Source organism: Stigmatopora nigra, chromosome 8 (assembly GCF_051989575.1).
Source record: "Stigmatopora nigra isolate UIUO_SnigA chromosome 8, RoL_Snig_1.1, whole genome shotgun sequence".
Lineage (NCBI taxonomy): Eukaryota > Metazoa > Chordata > Actinopteri > Syngnathiformes > Syngnathidae > Stigmatopora > Stigmatopora nigra.
Genome location: NC_135515.1, coordinates 1,432,563 through 1,450,427, shown reverse-complemented (window position 1 = coordinate 1,450,427; position 17,865 = coordinate 1,432,563). Strand labels below are relative to the sequence as shown.

The following is a 17,865-nucleotide window of genomic DNA, read 5'->3' as shown; positions in this document are numbered from 1 at the left end:
GAATTAGTGACACCGCAAAACTGTAATGAACTTCTTACATAACAACAACCATCTACACGGACTACTTAAAAATCCCACTGCGGGCCGAAAATTAAAAAAAACAACAACAAATGACTTGACAACAACTGCAATATAAGCACGTCGTATAACCTGCTGCAAACGGTGCAAGTTCCTTCACGCTGACTGACATGAAAAGATTGATCAGCTTCATTATTACTTTGTCCTCCAGTCTGACCTGCAACTATACGACTCATGTTGGCCAATAATCAGTTTTTTGTTTGTCAAACAAGTGCTATGCTTCTCATTTTATGGACAAAAAAGGCTGTTGACCTGTCCAAGATGAAATCCTTCAATAACACGACCTTACTTTTTACCCACAATCCTTAGTGTGTCTTCCAATCCAGACTACTTATTCCCCCCATGGTGACCCCGAGGAGTGATCTATGAAAGCCAGTGGAATTATCGGACTCTCCTACACTTGAACGTTACAGTGACTGGACTTTTGCCGGCTTGCAGATAGATAAGAAGCAAAGAAAAAGGATGTTTTGCTGTCTGGGTCAAAACTGCGTTTTTTTTTTTTTGTTTCATCAGATAAAGTGCAACAAAAAAAGAAGGAAAATCTCGCACTTTCCAGAAGGCAATAGAAAGTGGATGTGACTTCTGACAAGAGGTCGAGAATGAACGTGACTGTAGCACACAAAGCCATATAGAATGTGTTAAGGTGCAATAATAAATCACTTTTAAAAGGATTTAAACACTTTTAAACAATTTTTTTGTGATGTAGACAAGCTGTTGTTCCTTGTGAGCCATAATAAGAATTTAAAAGTCAATAGATAAATGTAAACAAGTATCTTTTCATTTTTTTTGGTAATTTCACCACTTTTAAAGTGTAAAAAAATGAATATTATATATAATTATTCTTATGTTTTCGCTAATCAATGAAAGGATTCATTCCAGAAGAGTCTACTGCAAAAAAATGACAATTAAAGCAGTTCTAGATGTAATATTTTCGTTCTGTCATCAGCCATTTCCATATTTTAGCTCACAGGTTAGAAAAGAGCCAGATGCACTCATCAAAAGAGCCACATGTGGCTTCTGAGCCATAGCTTCCCTACCCATGTGTTGGGGTGTAATTATTCCAAAGCAATGGGGGACCCAGATAATTGGAATAATTTAATAATCTTATTAGATTGGACGCCAGAGGGGGAAGCCAATTTATGAAGGTGGTGTATAGTTTTTGAGGGACATTTTTGGGATGCTAATTTGTGAGAATTCATTAGGAATTTTTGATTTTCAGATTTTTCATGATTTATTTAAGGGCGACTAAAAAAATGATTTTATTTGGTATGATCTCCATTATTTTCCCAATTTTTCATTTTTTTTTTTTCAAAAATCTGCACTAATCACTCAAAAACTGACACTTTACTTTATCCATCCACATTTTGGTTCAAAACCGAGTCTTCTCGTCAATTGCCAAATTTAAAAATCCTCACATTTCTCCTTTCTTTTAACAGTCCTCATTTTTCATTCAAAAAACCTTTCCAATTCCCACCAATTCACTCCACCAAAAACTCATTTTTCCCTAATTCCTATACATCAAAACCCTCTCAACGATCACATCTGTTCAAAGTACTGATTTAGCCGTGACTTCAACCTAATTAGCTTTCCATCAGCCAGCGGCATCTTAGCCGCTAGGTCAAAAGTCATCGATGCTGGCAAAGTGAACGACTAACACGTACAAAAAAATCCATTTCCCCCTTAAAAAACGGGAAAAAAACCTTGCTACCGCACCATATGAGGCTGTAGAAACAATCATGGCCGTGTTGTGCAGGCTTTCTGCGGAGGTGGAGGCTGAAAAGACTTTAACCGGGTCTCAAAATAACTCTGCGCATTCTGGCTTAAGCAATTACCGTGTCAGCGTCCTGGCATTGCAATTATACACCCCTTCTCTGTGCACTTGTCACTATCAAAGATTTCACTGTCACATCCTGAAAGCATGCGTTTATTCAAGTGGGATTGATCATTTTCTTCTTATACTCGAATGCAAGTGATTTGATCAGGAATTGATGCGTCATATTAATAAAGTCTAGCAAGGATTCAATCAAATTATGCTAAAGCTAAAGTATATATTCTGTTCTGTAAATGGTAAAGTGGAACATAGAGTGGTGGTGCATATATTTATTTAACGCTACAGTGGTACCTTGAGATATGAGCTTAATTTGTTCCAAAACTGAGCTCATATGTCGATATTCTGGTAACTCGAACAAACTTTTTTCATTGAAATTAACAAAAAACTAATTAATTTGTTCTAAACCTCAGCAAAAACGCCAAAAACTGTTTTTTTTTTTGCATGGCAACGCACTAAATATAACAAAAAAATTAAAATTAACTTGGATTACCATGCAGACACTCAAAAATAGGTTTAATCTAACCTTATACTAAACTTTATTCTAATTTTGGTTCAAATTTTTTCGCTCTATTGGCCCCGCCTTCACCCTGACTTTCAGATACAAGCTATCAAAAGTTATTTGCTTTTGTCTTCCCTTCAAAATAATCCAAAAAAGACACATACAAAGTCCTCACAATAGAATAAAGCACAACCACATGACTACAAGAAGTAAATATACAATAATATATACTCCGCCATTCAAAACCAACTAACTGAGAAAAAAAACACTGAAAAATGCAACGCCTCACCCAGTACTCTCAGATATCTGTTATACACGAAAGAAATTACTTCAAAAAAAGACAGCGCGAACACTAAAAATCCAACAGAATTTTTCTTCCCCACATCATTTTCCTCCACTACGTTAAATGCTATAATTTGGTACTCAACAGCTTAAATGAGGAGCCTTTGTGGAGCTGCCGTTGGCTGAACAAAATTGCCATCCTAATGGGACCCGGGTTTGTCAAAGTCAATCACAGCGGGGAATCCGATTCCCCCGCTTAGCACCGAATTTGAGCTTTTTATCCCAAAGTATGTTTGTAGTGTAGAGGAACGACGTCTCCCACAGTTTAAGTAGTTCCCTTTCACGTCGGATCACGAACTACAAATTAGGATGCTTTTCCTCAATAAATCCCGCTTAACTTCCAAATTTAAATTAAAAGTAAGAAGATTAGACGTGCTATGGTAACTTTGCCAATCCTGAAATTGCTTACATTTGCCGTACAACTTTATTGAAGTACTTTTAACCACAACATAAATGCTAATAGAAAAGTCCAATAGCATCACTCCTGTTACCGTGGTAACCATGCAACATCTTCTTTAGTGGTCCATAAAATATCTTATACTGCTCTACTTCCCAGTTTTTAAATCCAATTGTAGCTTCACCATCTTTTTAAAAGTATAAATTTAACATAGCAATATATATCTTGCACTCTGTCAGATTTTTATAACAAAACAAAGGTCTAACGTGCATTAACAAAGAGAAAACATATACATTAAGCCTTAAAACAGAGCACATTATTGTGATTAAAAGTACAACGCAATTACGAGGTGAATCATCAACCTTATCCCCAAATAAATAAATAAAAAAAGGAGTAAAAAGCCACTCAGTCATGGATTGAATGACCCATGCAGTGACCTGTTTTCCTCACAAGTGCTACTCAATGAAAATATTTTACGGCTAGGAGGGAATGACTCAGTCACAAAGTGATGAAAATGAAAATATAACAAACACTTCACACCTTCCGGAACATTGCATGAGAACTTTTTCTATGAAAAATAGAAGGGTAGGATCATAAGAGGTGATTGATTTCACTTTTTTTTTAAAAGGTACATAATAAAAATGGCCGAATAAGAGAGAGAGAAATAGAAACAAAGAGAGATGCTGATAACAAGCTTCCATCAGACTCATTAGGATTTCTCCAACCTAGCAACCCGTCTCATGTGGCTCTCTCTTTCAAACACAAGCACACAAACGTACTACACTCTTGCGTGCATTTCCATTACAAACATTAAACACTCACAAAGGAAAGCCTGCATAGATTATCTTCAATCTAACACCAATGAGGGAATTGAATTCAGATATTAGAAATACATACTATATATCGACCTTGAAGGCAATCAAATGAATCCAAGTAAACACCAAAAGTATTTGTTATGACATGAACATTAATAAATTGGATGTTTGGAGGAAACGGAATAAAAAAATGAACAATTTTACAACTGACGTAGACATAATTAAAAGTAATTATTGAAAAGCTGACGCGCCTCGGAGCTATTAAATTAACTGTCGTTAAAATTTTAGGATCCGTGTGCTCGTGAAAATGATATATTATCTCATATTGCAAAGGCAGGATAGTTGAATTATAATTGGAAACATTTGAGAAAGACAACAAAAAAATGATACTGACTACCATTGATTTATTTTTTTACATTATGCATTATGTACTGTATTTTCACAACTATAAGGCGCACTGCATTATAAGTCGCACCCTCAATGAATGACATATTTACATTTTTTCCATATATAAGGCGCACTGGATTATAAGGCGCCCTGTCTATTTTGGAGAAAATTTAAGACTTTTAAGTGCGTCTTATAGTCGTGAAAATACGGTAGTCAGTTTTAAAAGGTGAAAAATATTTGCTAAATCCAGCAAATGATCACCAAAGTAGCCATAATACAAATTAAAATAAATAAATAAATAAAGCTATAAGGTGCACCGCATTATAAGGCGCACCCTCAATGAATGACATTTAATTTTTGTCCATATATAAGGCGCACTGGATTATAAGGCCCGCTCTGTCTATTTTGGAGAACATTTAACTTTTAAGTGCGCCTTATAGTCGTGAAAATACGGTAATCTGTTTTAAAAAGGTGAAAAAAATTTGCTAAATCCTGCAAACAATCACCAAAGTAGCCATAATAAACATAAAAATAAATAAATAAGCATTGAAACTGCTTAATAAAAATGTCAACGAAGCTCCAATTGAAGATGTTGTTTAGTAGTACTGGGCAGATGCTCCAAATAATCTTGTAAAATGAGTCGTAGGGTAGTCTGACCTGGCTCGTTTTGACCCATTGCCTTACTTCATCTTGACTGCGGCTTCTTTTTTTTTTTTTTTTTTGTCAAATGTGACCTTTTTCAAGACGAGCAGAACCAAGTGATTAACTGAAGCGTTCCGAGGCAGCCCAGAGAAATAAATGTTGCCTGTGTGTGTCAGGTTTCAAGTGCTGCAATCAGCCTGGCTGATTTAACAATCTAGCTCCACATTTGTTTGCACACTTTGCTAAAAAAGACGCCTTCTTATTTACTCTATTCTCATTTGTTAGCTTTGGATGATTCAACCATGTTTTTGGAAGGAAAATTATTCAGAAAATTCAACTTGCTGGAAATGGAAAATGGCTTTTATATTGAAAACCTTGAAATGGTCAAAATGGTCTTTTTGGAGCCTTTTAATTTCAAATATTATCTAACTGTTTTGTTGATATATATATATTTTTATATTTTTTAAATTAAAACAGATGAACAGAACTATAAATGTGTGTTTATTATTATTTAAATGTATTGTCAATATAAAGTACAAATGTACTGGCACTTTTTTAGAGTATTAGTATATAGTATAGAATAGTATTAATTCATATTGACTTAATTTAAATGAGGATTTATTTAATTACAGAACTATAAATACATGTTTATTATTATTTAAGTGTTTTGTCAATAAAAGTACAACTGTAACTGCACTTTTTAGAGTATTAGTATATACTATAGTATAGTAGTATAGTTAGTATTCATTCATATTGACTTAAATGTTGATTTATGTATTTACAGAACTATAAATACGTGTTTATTATTATTTAAATATATTGTCAATAAAAGTACAAATGTAACAGCACTTTTTTAGAGTATTAGTATATACTATAGTATAGTATTCATTCATATAGACTTAGTTTAAATGAGGATGTATTTATTTATGCCTATTAAAAGGCAAAATGCAAATATGATCGATGATTATCCCTCAAAATTACACTCAAACATCTGCTTTTGTTTCATAAATCAAATATATACTGATATAACAGAGTACATACTATAATATTCCATAGTTGTCCCATTTCTATTCATCTAAATGATGTACATAATTATCCATGCTTGACATGATTAGGGCTTTTTATAATCAACATTTTTGATGCATTTTGAGCAACGAGTCGTACATTAGAGGCGCTTTAAAGCTGGCTTTTTTTGTCAATTATTTTTTTTCACACCCTCTAAATATAAAGGCAACGGTGTTTGTTAATTTCTAATGTTGTGACTCGAAAACAGCGAGGCTGGTCACGTGACCACGTAGGCGGCGGCGGCCTAAGACAGAAAAATGTGTGAAAGCCATTCTAACTAACAACTGCTAAAAATAATGACGATTCTGTCAAATTCAAACACGGCCAAGACCAAATGATGGTATATAATGCGCCAAACAATCCATAACAACGGATCGATGAGCAAGGCAGACGCAGCGACCGGGAAGCGAACGCAACTTTAGGGCCAGATAATGATGAATCACCTTTTGTTTGACTTGGCCCTAATTGCACTTTTGCCGTTCATTTAAGAGATCCAGCTGCTCCCCCAGGAAAATCGGATGTATTTCACATCTCATGTTCAGGGGTGGCGAACATGTGGCTCAAGAGTCGCATGCGGCTCCTGGTCAAAATGAATGCATATTTTTGTGTAATTGAATTTGATGAGTTTTGGGGGGGCAGTTACATTGAAATGAACATATTGGGGTTTTTTAAGAGGAAGAAAGTGTTATGGTGAATGATATTGTTTTAATAATATTGTGTGTTAGTGTGTTTTTGCGTGTTTTTGCGTGTTTTTGTGTGTTTTTGTGTGTTTTTGTGTGTTTTTGTGTGTTTTTGTGTGTTTTTGTGTGTTTTTGCGTGTTTTTGTGTTGCGTTTCGGTGTGTTTTTTGTCTGTTTTAGTCTGTTTTTGTCTGTTTTTGACTGTTTTTCTGGTATATTTGACGTTTTTTTAATCATTTCAAATTGTGTTCGCAAGTTTTATATGGGATCTTTTTTTCAATATGTTTTTTTTGTAAAACCAATCTGGTTCTAGCCATTTCAAATCTAATCTGGATTGTCTCTGCCACTGGTAGCAAAAAAAAAAGTCAACACCGACTACCAATAGTATTAGAATGGTTCAAATATGATATACATCGTCTGCATTTTCACTACATAAATATAACGTGTCAGAAAGCCGTCCACTTTGTAGAAAAATTTAGATTTTTACGTGTGCCGTGTTGCATTTGTACATTTTAATGTATTTTTTATCGCTTAATAAGGGGAATTGCAATCATTAATAAGGGCAGCAATTAGCCAAGGTTGTCAGGTATACAGTTGAATTTTTTTAACTAACTTGCTCGCCCCTGTCCTATATAATGAAGAGCTGGGAAAATTTAGGCCATTCAACGGCGCACCTGAAATATCTAATAACAACCACAAGACACGAGATGTAACAATCGCCAGCAATTATGCAGACAGTCACCTGACACCTATCCAATATGCTTGAAAAATGTCCAAATCTAACTGCTCTTTCAGGGAAATGAACAGTGCCAGACAGACAGCGTGTTATTTAAGGGTCATTCCTACCATCCGGTGGCTTAGTCGGAATGCAGGAGGGTGCTCAAGTACTTCATCTCGGTGGCCTGATGATCCTGACGGAGGCGCACGCAAAGGTCAGAGAAGCTCCTGTCAACATCCCTTTGCTTTTTTTTTTTGGGGTGGGGGGTCGTGCTGGGTCAGATGAAATCGTTCTGCTCAGCCTTTTTCAAGCCACATTACTAACCGGAGTTATTGTGGGAAGCGCAATTGTGGGTATTGGGGTGTTGCAAAAACTGCAATGTTGATATTCTTACACTATAGTAGGCTGTGGTAACTTATATGCAAATTTAATATGGTTTAACAGTGTTTAAAATGGTATTGGGCAGTCAGTATGTTTTTAATAAGGGCTGTTCTAGTTCAGGTGTTGAGTTTACGTACCAAAAAAAATGGTTGCCTCATTGTATATTAATAATTGGATTGATTTGGATAACTTTAGTCATCCTGTATTTGGGAAATGCAGAAATAGCAAAGGCATTTTAGACATAAATAGATAGGTAATAAGTAAGCTAATAAATAAATAAATACATGAATACATGTATAAATAAATAAGCGTGATCCTGAAATATATGTGTATGTGTGTGTATATATGTGTATATATGTGCATATATGTGCATATATGTGCCTATCTGTGCCTATCTGTGCCTATCTGTGCCTATCTGTGCCTATTTGTGCCTATATGTGCATATATGTGCATATATGTGCATATATGTGCATATATGTGCATATATGTGCCTATTTGTGCCTATATGTGCCTATGGGCATATATGTGCATATACGTGCATATACGTGCATATATGTGCATATATGTGCATATATGTGCATACATGTGCATATATGTGCGTATATGTATATATATTAAACGTGTACATACACATATAAGCACATATACACATACATACACATATATATATAAGCACATATATACATATACACACGTGTACACACACATACATACATACACTTATATAAGCACATATATACATATACACATACGTGTACATACACATATATATGCACATATATACATACATACACATAGATGTACATGCATGCATATGGTAGGTCTTAACACACAGCCATTTGTTTTGTTAAAGAGCCTTATAATACGACAACTAGGACATTGTCGGTGAAGGACGAAGCTAAATAGCTGAATGGATGCAGATTTTTTTAAATTATTGTGCTAATTTACATGGGTATCTGCATAACGCTTATATGTTTCTAATCTTGTTTATTTTCTATCAATACGACATCCAGTAGCTTGAACACCAAATGGAAAATGTTGCAATCTACCACAGAATTGAAAACGATTCAGCCTTCGATTACTTGTTTTCCCTTTGATTAGGCACAAAGATAATCACAATGTGACCACCATGTGGTAAGTAAGACTTCCCAGCATCTCCCCCAATGTTTTTGCAAGTCACAAGTTGTGTTTGTTTTGCTTTTCTCAAATAAGCAACTGTGACATGTCAGATTTGATTTTGAAGACACGTGGCTTCTCTCTAGGGGATTTTTTTCCTCCCTTTTAAATGTCACTATTGACTTAACAGTTAAGGAAAGTCATTTGACTATCAAAACACTGAAACATACACACACACACAACAATATTATCTCCTTATCGCATGTAAAAGCTCGACTGGATGTGTCTTTCACACTCTTCTAAATCTCCCTCCAGGAGATTTGATTCACTAGAGCTATTTCTGACAAATAGAAGAGCTTGATAAGTGCTAGAAAGAAAAAAAAACGGATGATGAACATCCTTATTGGACCAAAACCTGAATACTACTCCAGCTGCAAAGCAAATATGCATAACATCTATTCACATACATACGTATTATATACTGCAAAGTAAATTGGCCTGTTTTTTTGTAACTATATTTACAGTAAAAGGCTTACATTGAAAAACCCAGCTGGTTTGAAGCTTCTAGATTAATGCAGTTCCAATTTGGTGCCGCTTGATAAAATAGAACAGCTGCTCAATGTATATTAAACATATTTTTCATCATGCACAACATAGCTTTTCACAACCTCCACCCCGTGTGTCCAGAAAATGTAATTACATGGCCTCAAAGCCTGCAGGTCAACAACAACAACAACCTTGATTCAAAACGTTACGCAAATTAAGTGTAACATAATTATGAGCTCTTATGTTGAAGCATCACATGCTACACAACAACTTAAACAACACAAAATCATTTGCATATCAGCAGTTTGGTTCTTTTTCATTGCACAAAAGCATCAAACCTGCAAGTAAACATTGTTTATAAATGTTTAAACACCTGCAATAGCCCAAACTAGTTTTAAAATAAACAAATCATACTTTTTAAGCAACACAAATGTATAATAAACCTAATGTGGCTTTTTTAACATCTTTTTCTAATGTTTTCTGAATTGCAATGGCACTTTTAAGTCATAATTTCATTGGAGTTCAATAGCACCATCTAGTTAACTGAAATATGTATTTTAAGTGTTGGTGAAGATTATTTCAGGCAATTAAACTGATGTAAAATAAACAATATGGCTTTCCTGTTATATTTTCTAATGTTTCCTGAATTGCAAAATGCATAATTCCATTCTAGGGAATAAAAAGCATTATAAAATTAATTAAAATATGTATTTTAAGTGTTGGTAAAGATTGTTTTGGCAATTACACATTTGATCCCTAATGCAAAATAAACATAATATGGCTTTCTTAATATCTTTTCTAATGTTTCCTGAAGTGCAAAATGCATAATTTCATTATAGAGGTTAAAAAGGATAATATATCTAATTAAAATATGCATTTTAAGTGAAGATTATTATTCCAGGAAGGGTAATGATCCACACCTGCTCATTGCAGGATTGCAAAAAAAACATAAAGTTCAAAATCAGGAACGCCCACTTCTAATAATCACCTGACCTCACCTCCACGTGCGAAACAAACAATTCCACATTCATAATCGATCTAAAAAAAAAGTTTAGATATCTTACCTTCACGCCATAAGTTGTAACGTTTATCCGTCGCTGTCTGTGTTGTGTTCCCTTCCCTTAAATCCAGCATGGACGAGACGATCTCGATCCAGGTCTCGATCTCACGGAGCTGCGACTGTCAGACGCATCGACTCGCTCGGAAGGCATCTGGAAGCGAATCACGCCGTCACAGTCACAAAAAAACACTTTTAAGAGGGTAAACTAGAACATCCCGAGGAATGTGGAGTATTTTTGTGGATCTGCAGGACGCCAGAAACGCAGATCCAGTAGTTTTTGAGGTCTCGATGAGGAGTAGAAGCGCGTTTTTCTTGCATCCAGGGAGGCGGATTTTACGCACGGAGATGCCTTGCCGTCCTGACTGAGGAGGAGTCGCACGATGAAGACGAGTGAGGGAAAAAAAGAGCAAAGAAGGCGGGGTTACTTACATTACATCTGCCCAAATGCCCCCCCAAGTGTTCACTGTGCACACTTTTAACCCTTTATTGAATGAATGCAATGCTTTTTTATCTGTATTATTCAAGTACAATGTGATTAAAAGGTTGCACTACCCAGTGCACAAATCACAACAACAAATAAATAGACTAATTAATAATCAATAAGTAAATTAGTAGTCCAAGTGAGATTAGTAGAGTGGAGAGACCTTGTTCTATGTGAAGTCCAGGTTTTGTTTTGGAGACGTTCAGTGCAGAGTTGTGGTGTCTATGGGCTAAAAAAAACAGATAAAAAAATACATGATGATAAATAAATTGTCAATAAATAGTCATAAGTGCTCAACATAATAAGTAGTGGTCAAAACTTGATCTATCTGAAGTCCAGAGTTCCTCTCGCGGAGTATATGGGCTAAAAAAAACAGACAAATAAACACATAATGATACATAAATCATCAATAAATAGTAATAGGTAGATAAGTGATCAATATAATGAGTAGTATAAGTAGTAGTCAACACTAGTTCTATCTGTAGTCCAGAATGAGTTCCATTTGCTGACTCTGTGGACTAAAAAACAGATAAACAAACATATAACAATGAATAAATGGTCAATAAATAGTAATAGAAAAATGAGGGATCAACATAATAAGTAGTAGTCAACATGGGTAAGTGGTACAAAGTGACTAGTGGCTATTGTTAAGTCTTGATGAGGTCCTATGTGCAGATCTCAAATTAAGTATGGTGACCCCTGTTGGGAAGAAACTGTACCTGAAACTGTTTGTCTTAGCTGTTATGGCTCTGTAGCGCCTTCTAGAAGGCAGCATCTTGAAATGGTTGAAGCCGGGATGTGTGGAAAATGACCATTTTCGGTCATTAATAAAGAATTGAAAATCTAACCAAGAGGTTGCATGTTTTCCTCGTGGTTTTTTTCCGGGTACTCCAGTTTCTTCTCACATTCTGTTCGGAAGTGAGCTGGGATAGGCTCCAGCACCCTTGTGAGGATAAGTGGTTCAGAAAATCAATGAATATTCATGAAAACAGAGAGGGTTCCATCCCCAGGTTGGTTTCCGACCTTCATGTATGGATGTTTGCCCTGTGCCTGTGTGGGTTTTCTTCAGGTGTTCTGGCAGGTAAAAGGATTGCTCAAAAAAGGGTTAATAAAAACAGGAAAAAAAATTCCATTTGGCCATGCCGCAGTGCCCAAGAAGCAATTCAATGCAAACATGCGTAATGTATCGTTTGCGCTAGCCCGAGATGGAGTGGACACGTTTTTCTGCCTCGCCCCGGTTGTTAGCGCGCTAGTGGTAATGGCGCGGGAAATGAAAGGGGTATTAAGTGGAAATTAAATTTGGAAGGATGCGCTTTAAACAACGGGAAATGGGGGGATGCTTGAGGCTTCATAAAACGACAAGACATCATTTTCGTTTAAAAGGACCGTCTTGTTTTGATGCAAATGTACAAGTTTGGACAACATAAGTGGGAAATTAAAGGGTAAAAGTAGCCGCTTATAATTTTGGGCTTGATTTGGGTTTAATGTTAAGAGTCAGCTGTCGAAAAAAGTCAAATGAAACTTCAAAATAGTTCAAAAAATGTCAAAAAATGTATTTTTAAGATGTAGAAGTAAAGTGTGAAATGGAAAACAACACCTGTGTAGCTTATTGTTGTACAAAGTATAAGCAAAGTTGAAAATACATGAATAAAAGATAAAAAACAAACTGCTATAAAAACAGTTTTTTTTATCAATTGATTCTTTTTTTTTACCTTTTTTATAGTTTGACAGTTTAAGGTGACATGAGTGTTTATGATCTGTCATACATCACAAAATAAGATGCTGATAGAAAAAAATATACAAAAAAATAAACAGCCACCACATAGCAATCCTCCAAAAAAAACTGTTTTTTTTGCATGTGATTGATGCCAAGCTGGAATCATTTGTAAGATATAAAAATCTAAAATTGTCCTTAATATATATTTTTCTAACCTCTTAGAAAAAATTGAAACAGCCTATTGTGTAAAAAAAATCATGATAATACATAACAAATCCTCAAAAAATGCCAGTCCTTTCATCATGGAATTGTTGCCCCAAAAACGAATGCCAGTCATTATTTTTTCCATTTGTACATTTACAAACAGTAAAAAATGCTTCTCTTGAATTTGGCAAAATCCTAATTGAAACAACCTATTGTGTAAAAAAAAAACTCTCATGATAATACATAACAAATCCTCAAAAAACACTATACCAGTTCTGCCATCATGAAATTGCCCCAAAAACCAATGACAAAGTCATTATTTTTTCCATTTGTACATTTACAAACAGTAAAAAACGCTTCTTCTGGAATTTGGCAAAATCCTAGCCGTCAGGCAGAGAGAGAGAGACCTTGCCGCAAATGTGCTTTGCTTCCATATTCTGACAGAAAAATAAAACTCCCCGAGTGCCAGCACGCAAACGTCAACTCAGGTATGATGCCCTCTTACGCATCCAACCCACATGCACACGCACAACCTTGCAGTTTCTAGTGGGAAAACATATGTAAATACTGACTGCCTTGGGGAAAATCTACAGCTGGCCGCCATACTAATATAGCGTCTATTAACCCGAGTTGACGACATAGATAGGGAACGTTGCCCTCTGTGCTTTTTTTCTTGTATTTAGATTTCTTTAGGTGGTCACTACTTTTGAGTTTCCCATTCATTTTGGCTCAAGATTGCGTCGGGTTGTTCTCAGGAGAGTCACGAATACGGAGGAGAAGAGTTATTTTACGTTGGAGGGGGTTAAACAGCTCAAAGTGGTATAAAACACGGACTTGTCTGTGTTAAATAGAGTCAGCCGAGGAGGATATTTCAGGCGGCTTTCAGGCACAATTGTGTTATTTATTTTACTCTGTGGTAGATATTCTTAAGTATCTGTTGAAAAATTCTACTTTTGTGCTTTTTTTTTTTAGATTCCTTGGAATAAGATGGTTAAAGATGTGAATGAAGTCAGGTATCCATTATTGGATGGTCTTATAATTGATAAGTTGTTGATTTATTGCCATTGGACAGATTTAATGGTCATTATTTTTTGTTTGTTTGTTTGTTGTTATTATTAGTGCACTTTAATACTTATTTATGTTAGATTATATTTATTCTTGACTTTATTCATCCCCTATTTGGGAAATTTTACTGTAATGGTAGCAAGAGGGTGAGAATACAGACAGAAAAACAACATTTTAGACCTAAATAAGTTAATAAATAAATATATACATGTGTTGCTGAAATTGTTTTTTGTATAAATGTATAAATATATAAACATACATACACATACATGTATAAATATGGTTGGTCTAAAGATTCAGCCATTTTTTTTGTTAAAGAACCTGAAAGCTAATGGGAGGAATGCTACTTATTTATTTATGATTTAATACTTATTCATTGATTATTTATTTATCTCTTTGTTTGTTGTTGTTATTTGTGCACTTCATGGTGAAGCTTAAAATCTCATTATACTTGTATACAAACAATAATAAACACTCAATTCAATTAGTTTGTAGTATTAATATGGTTAGGTAATACAGTCTTATTGTTCCAAATGCAAAAGAGATTATTATTTATGTTGACAGTATTTTAATGAAAACCATGAGCAAAGTATCTTGGCTTGATTCTTGAACTAAAAATAATAATAATAGTTTTAAATCAATGAAACAAGACACAATGGTAATGTAAAAACATTAATCTTAATGCCAAGCCACAATTAGATTTTGACGAATGTCAGAATCTTGTATATTTTCTATCAATGTTGTCCAACAGCACAGCTATACGTATACATTGAAATATACAATGTCATTTGGACATCGCAGGTCAAACCAAACCCATTGTTTGCAAAAAATGGTCGATAATCAAGCTCCCTTTGGGGTCTAAACAAACTACAGCGTGTGGATTGAAATAGAAACAGTGACAGAAGGGACACTTTGTCTCTGGGTTTCCTCAGTCCACAATAACGTCTCTAAATCAGTCGATATGATGCCAAAGAACTCTTGGACTCAATAAATAGTGGTCTTGTACAATGTTCGCACTACTCTTGTCTTCTCTGCGCAGTAGCAATCATATGGCGCGCAGTAAATAAAATCCAAACTTTACTTTTTAGTTTTTTTAACCCCTTTCCCCATGATGGCGCGTTTACGCTTTAGCCAGTGACAGTAGCTCTGTCCACTCATGTTTTTTTTTGTGTTTTACAGCATGTTTTACATTGTACCGTATTTTCACGACTATAAGGCGCCGCATTATAAGGCTCAGCCTCAATGAATGACATTTTTCCATATATAAGGCGCACTGTACTATAAGGCGCACTGTATTATAAGGTGCACTATATTATAAGGTGCACTGTCTATTTTGGAGAAAATGTAAGACTTTTAGGTGCGCCTTATAGTGGTGAAAATACGGTAATTGCTATTGACTCCCAGGTATGAAGCACTCACTACTTTACAGTCACCTCTAGAGCCAGCCATTGTTGATGTTTTGGATTTTTTTGTATAAAATCTTGCAGTGGGGGAGGAGCTATATGGTGGAAGATTTTGTAAACTAAGATGGCATCTGCATATTTAACAGTATTGTTTCAGTTCAGGCGTTTGTCTTTTTTTTAATATCCGACAGTGGTGGTTTTTCGTTTTTGGTTTTCTGTTTTTTCCATATATAAGGCGCACTGTCTATTTTGGAGATAATTTAAGACTTTTAAGTGCGCCTTATAGTCGTGAAAATACGGTAATCTAGTCACATGACTCACTCTGAATAAGAAATATCAAGGGTACGACAAACTAATACAAAATTCTATCCAACATTGATCTGAAATAGAATCATTCCTAGCATATTTCAAATGTGTATATGACACATTCTTATTTGATTTATGATCGTATTTCAGCATCAAGTGTCCAAAAAAAAGAAGAATTTTTGCACTGAATTCCTTTCTTTCAAACTAATGAATACTTTCATGAGATCAATGTGGACATTCACGCTATCTTGAAAGTGTATTTATTTCATTTTTATGTTGAAGGTTTTCTTCCTTTTTTTCTGCTAAAAAGTTATTTCCAAAGTCACTTTTCAACCCGATCTTGGCTCAAGTTCTTCAATGAAATTTTTTTTTTTTATACAACAGATGTTGAATTAAATGACATATAAATAAAATCGACTTTTTTCTTCCAAGAGTAAAACTAGCAAAGTCAATATTGCTTTCAAGAGAAATCTCTTAAAAGAAAAAGTGACAATGACCCAAAAAAAAAAACAATTAAACTTTAAATTGTGCAAAAAAAAAAGGTCCAAAACTGCCAAACTGAATAAAAAAGTGAGATTAAAAGCAAGGACTAAAAGGTAGAGAATTGATTTTTTTCCAAGAAGTCGATGAAAAGCAAACTGTGTTATTTAATTAAAAGGGGGAAATTATCACCATAGAGGGACAGACAGCAGAACACCTTCATTTTTTTTCCTCTTTCATAAAAAAAATACATAATTTTATCGCACTCGCTCACCCTGCCAAAGCAATATGGAAGAAAAATGCACTACTCAAGTCAACATATGGAAGCTGCCTACAAATGGAGGATTGATGTCGACTCTTTTTGTTTAACGACACATTTTTCTGCACAAAAGTATTCTACATCGTTTCAATAGGCCTGCAAATACTTTACATTTTAATACAAGATTCATATTTGGCAGTGATGAACTTTTCAGCAAAAAATCTTTGTTAAAAAAGGCCAAACTTGTGAGGAAATCTTAGTTAAAAACAAGCCAATTGAGGTCAATTGATGTTAAAATGCTAATTTTTGGCACCCAAGGTTGCCAAGTCCTTCAATAAATGGCCTTTTGGCCGCTTTTGTTTGTGGGAAATGAATTTGTTTTGTATGCATTTATGTTCCCTGATTAAAAAAACATATGAGTGGACTGTATTGCATTTAAAAAGCTTTTATGATTAAGCCAGTGAATGTGATGCATTTAAATGTTGTCAGTCAAATTGCCCTCATTCACATATGGAAATAAACGTCAGAAAGAGTCTTATGTTTCATATACTAGCTGTATAAAGTCATATATTGAGTCGAAATGTAGAAAAAATATATATATATGTTACCGTATTATGTGTATCCGGCTCCACACTTTTACTGGATGGTCCTGGAACTCTTGTATCATGGACTAAAAACCAAATAAGACAATGCAATTAAGAATGGGAAAACAGGCACAGGTTTTACACAAAAAATGCTAAACACAGGGATTAAAATTAGTTCAATTTCTCCCCAAAAATGTCCATAAATGTCTGATGTACGGAGGTCAGATTACATAATGGTAAAGGCCATGTTTTGGAGGGATTTTAGGGGTCTAGATTTAGCCAATAATGCAAATCTGTCAAAAAAAATGGTTTACAGATACTTTTTTTTCAGATACACTGGCTATTTTCTTACCATTTTCTTAATAGCTGCCAACTTGAAGAAAATTCTTGATCTGTTGACTCTATCGTCCGTGAAGTCGCTCCTTTTTTTGAAGGATTTATTTTGTCCATTCTTCTGGATCTTTGGAGAACCCCAAAAAAGGTCAAACCACTCTCTTTCCAAGAAGTTCAAACAGCAAAACGATGTTGACCTGACGTGAAAATGAAATTGACAATTCATCCAGATGACATTACATCCAAATTTCTCTCAAAAAACATTGAAAAAAAACAATTCTTACGTTGACAGCAAAGCGATCTAGTTTTCAATATCATAAAATAACACCTACAATTAAAAATACACTCATTTTTAGTGTTATATACACTTTTTGATATATTTTGCTGTAACCAAACACACCAACACTTGCAAAAAAACAAGCAAAACACCTCTAAGACCTTAACATCGACCTCCACTTGTTTAGATAAGTGAACAAG

At 34.8% G+C, this 17,865-nt stretch overlaps 1 protein-coding gene across 1 annotated transcript in view; it reads right to left on the bottom strand.

The window, feature by feature from the left end:
• Nucleotides 1-17,575, bottom strand: part of drd2a (dopamine receptor D2a) — a 40,119-nt gene extending 22,544 nt beyond the window's left edge. The window contains exons 1-4 of the mRNA XM_077723286.1: nt 17,408-17,575; nt 17,080-17,141; nt 11,201-11,266; nt 10,561-10,918 (exon numbers count right to left, since the gene is read on the bottom strand). Coding sequence (XP_077579412.1) covers nt 10,561-10,630 — 70 coding nt within the window. The 5' untranslated portion in view covers nt 10,631-10,918; nt 11,201-11,266; nt 17,080-17,141; nt 17,408-17,575. The remainder of the gene's footprint in view (nt 1-10,560; nt 10,919-11,200; nt 11,267-17,079; nt 17,142-17,407) is intronic.
• Between the last annotated feature and the right edge of the window lie 290 nt (nt 17,576-17,865).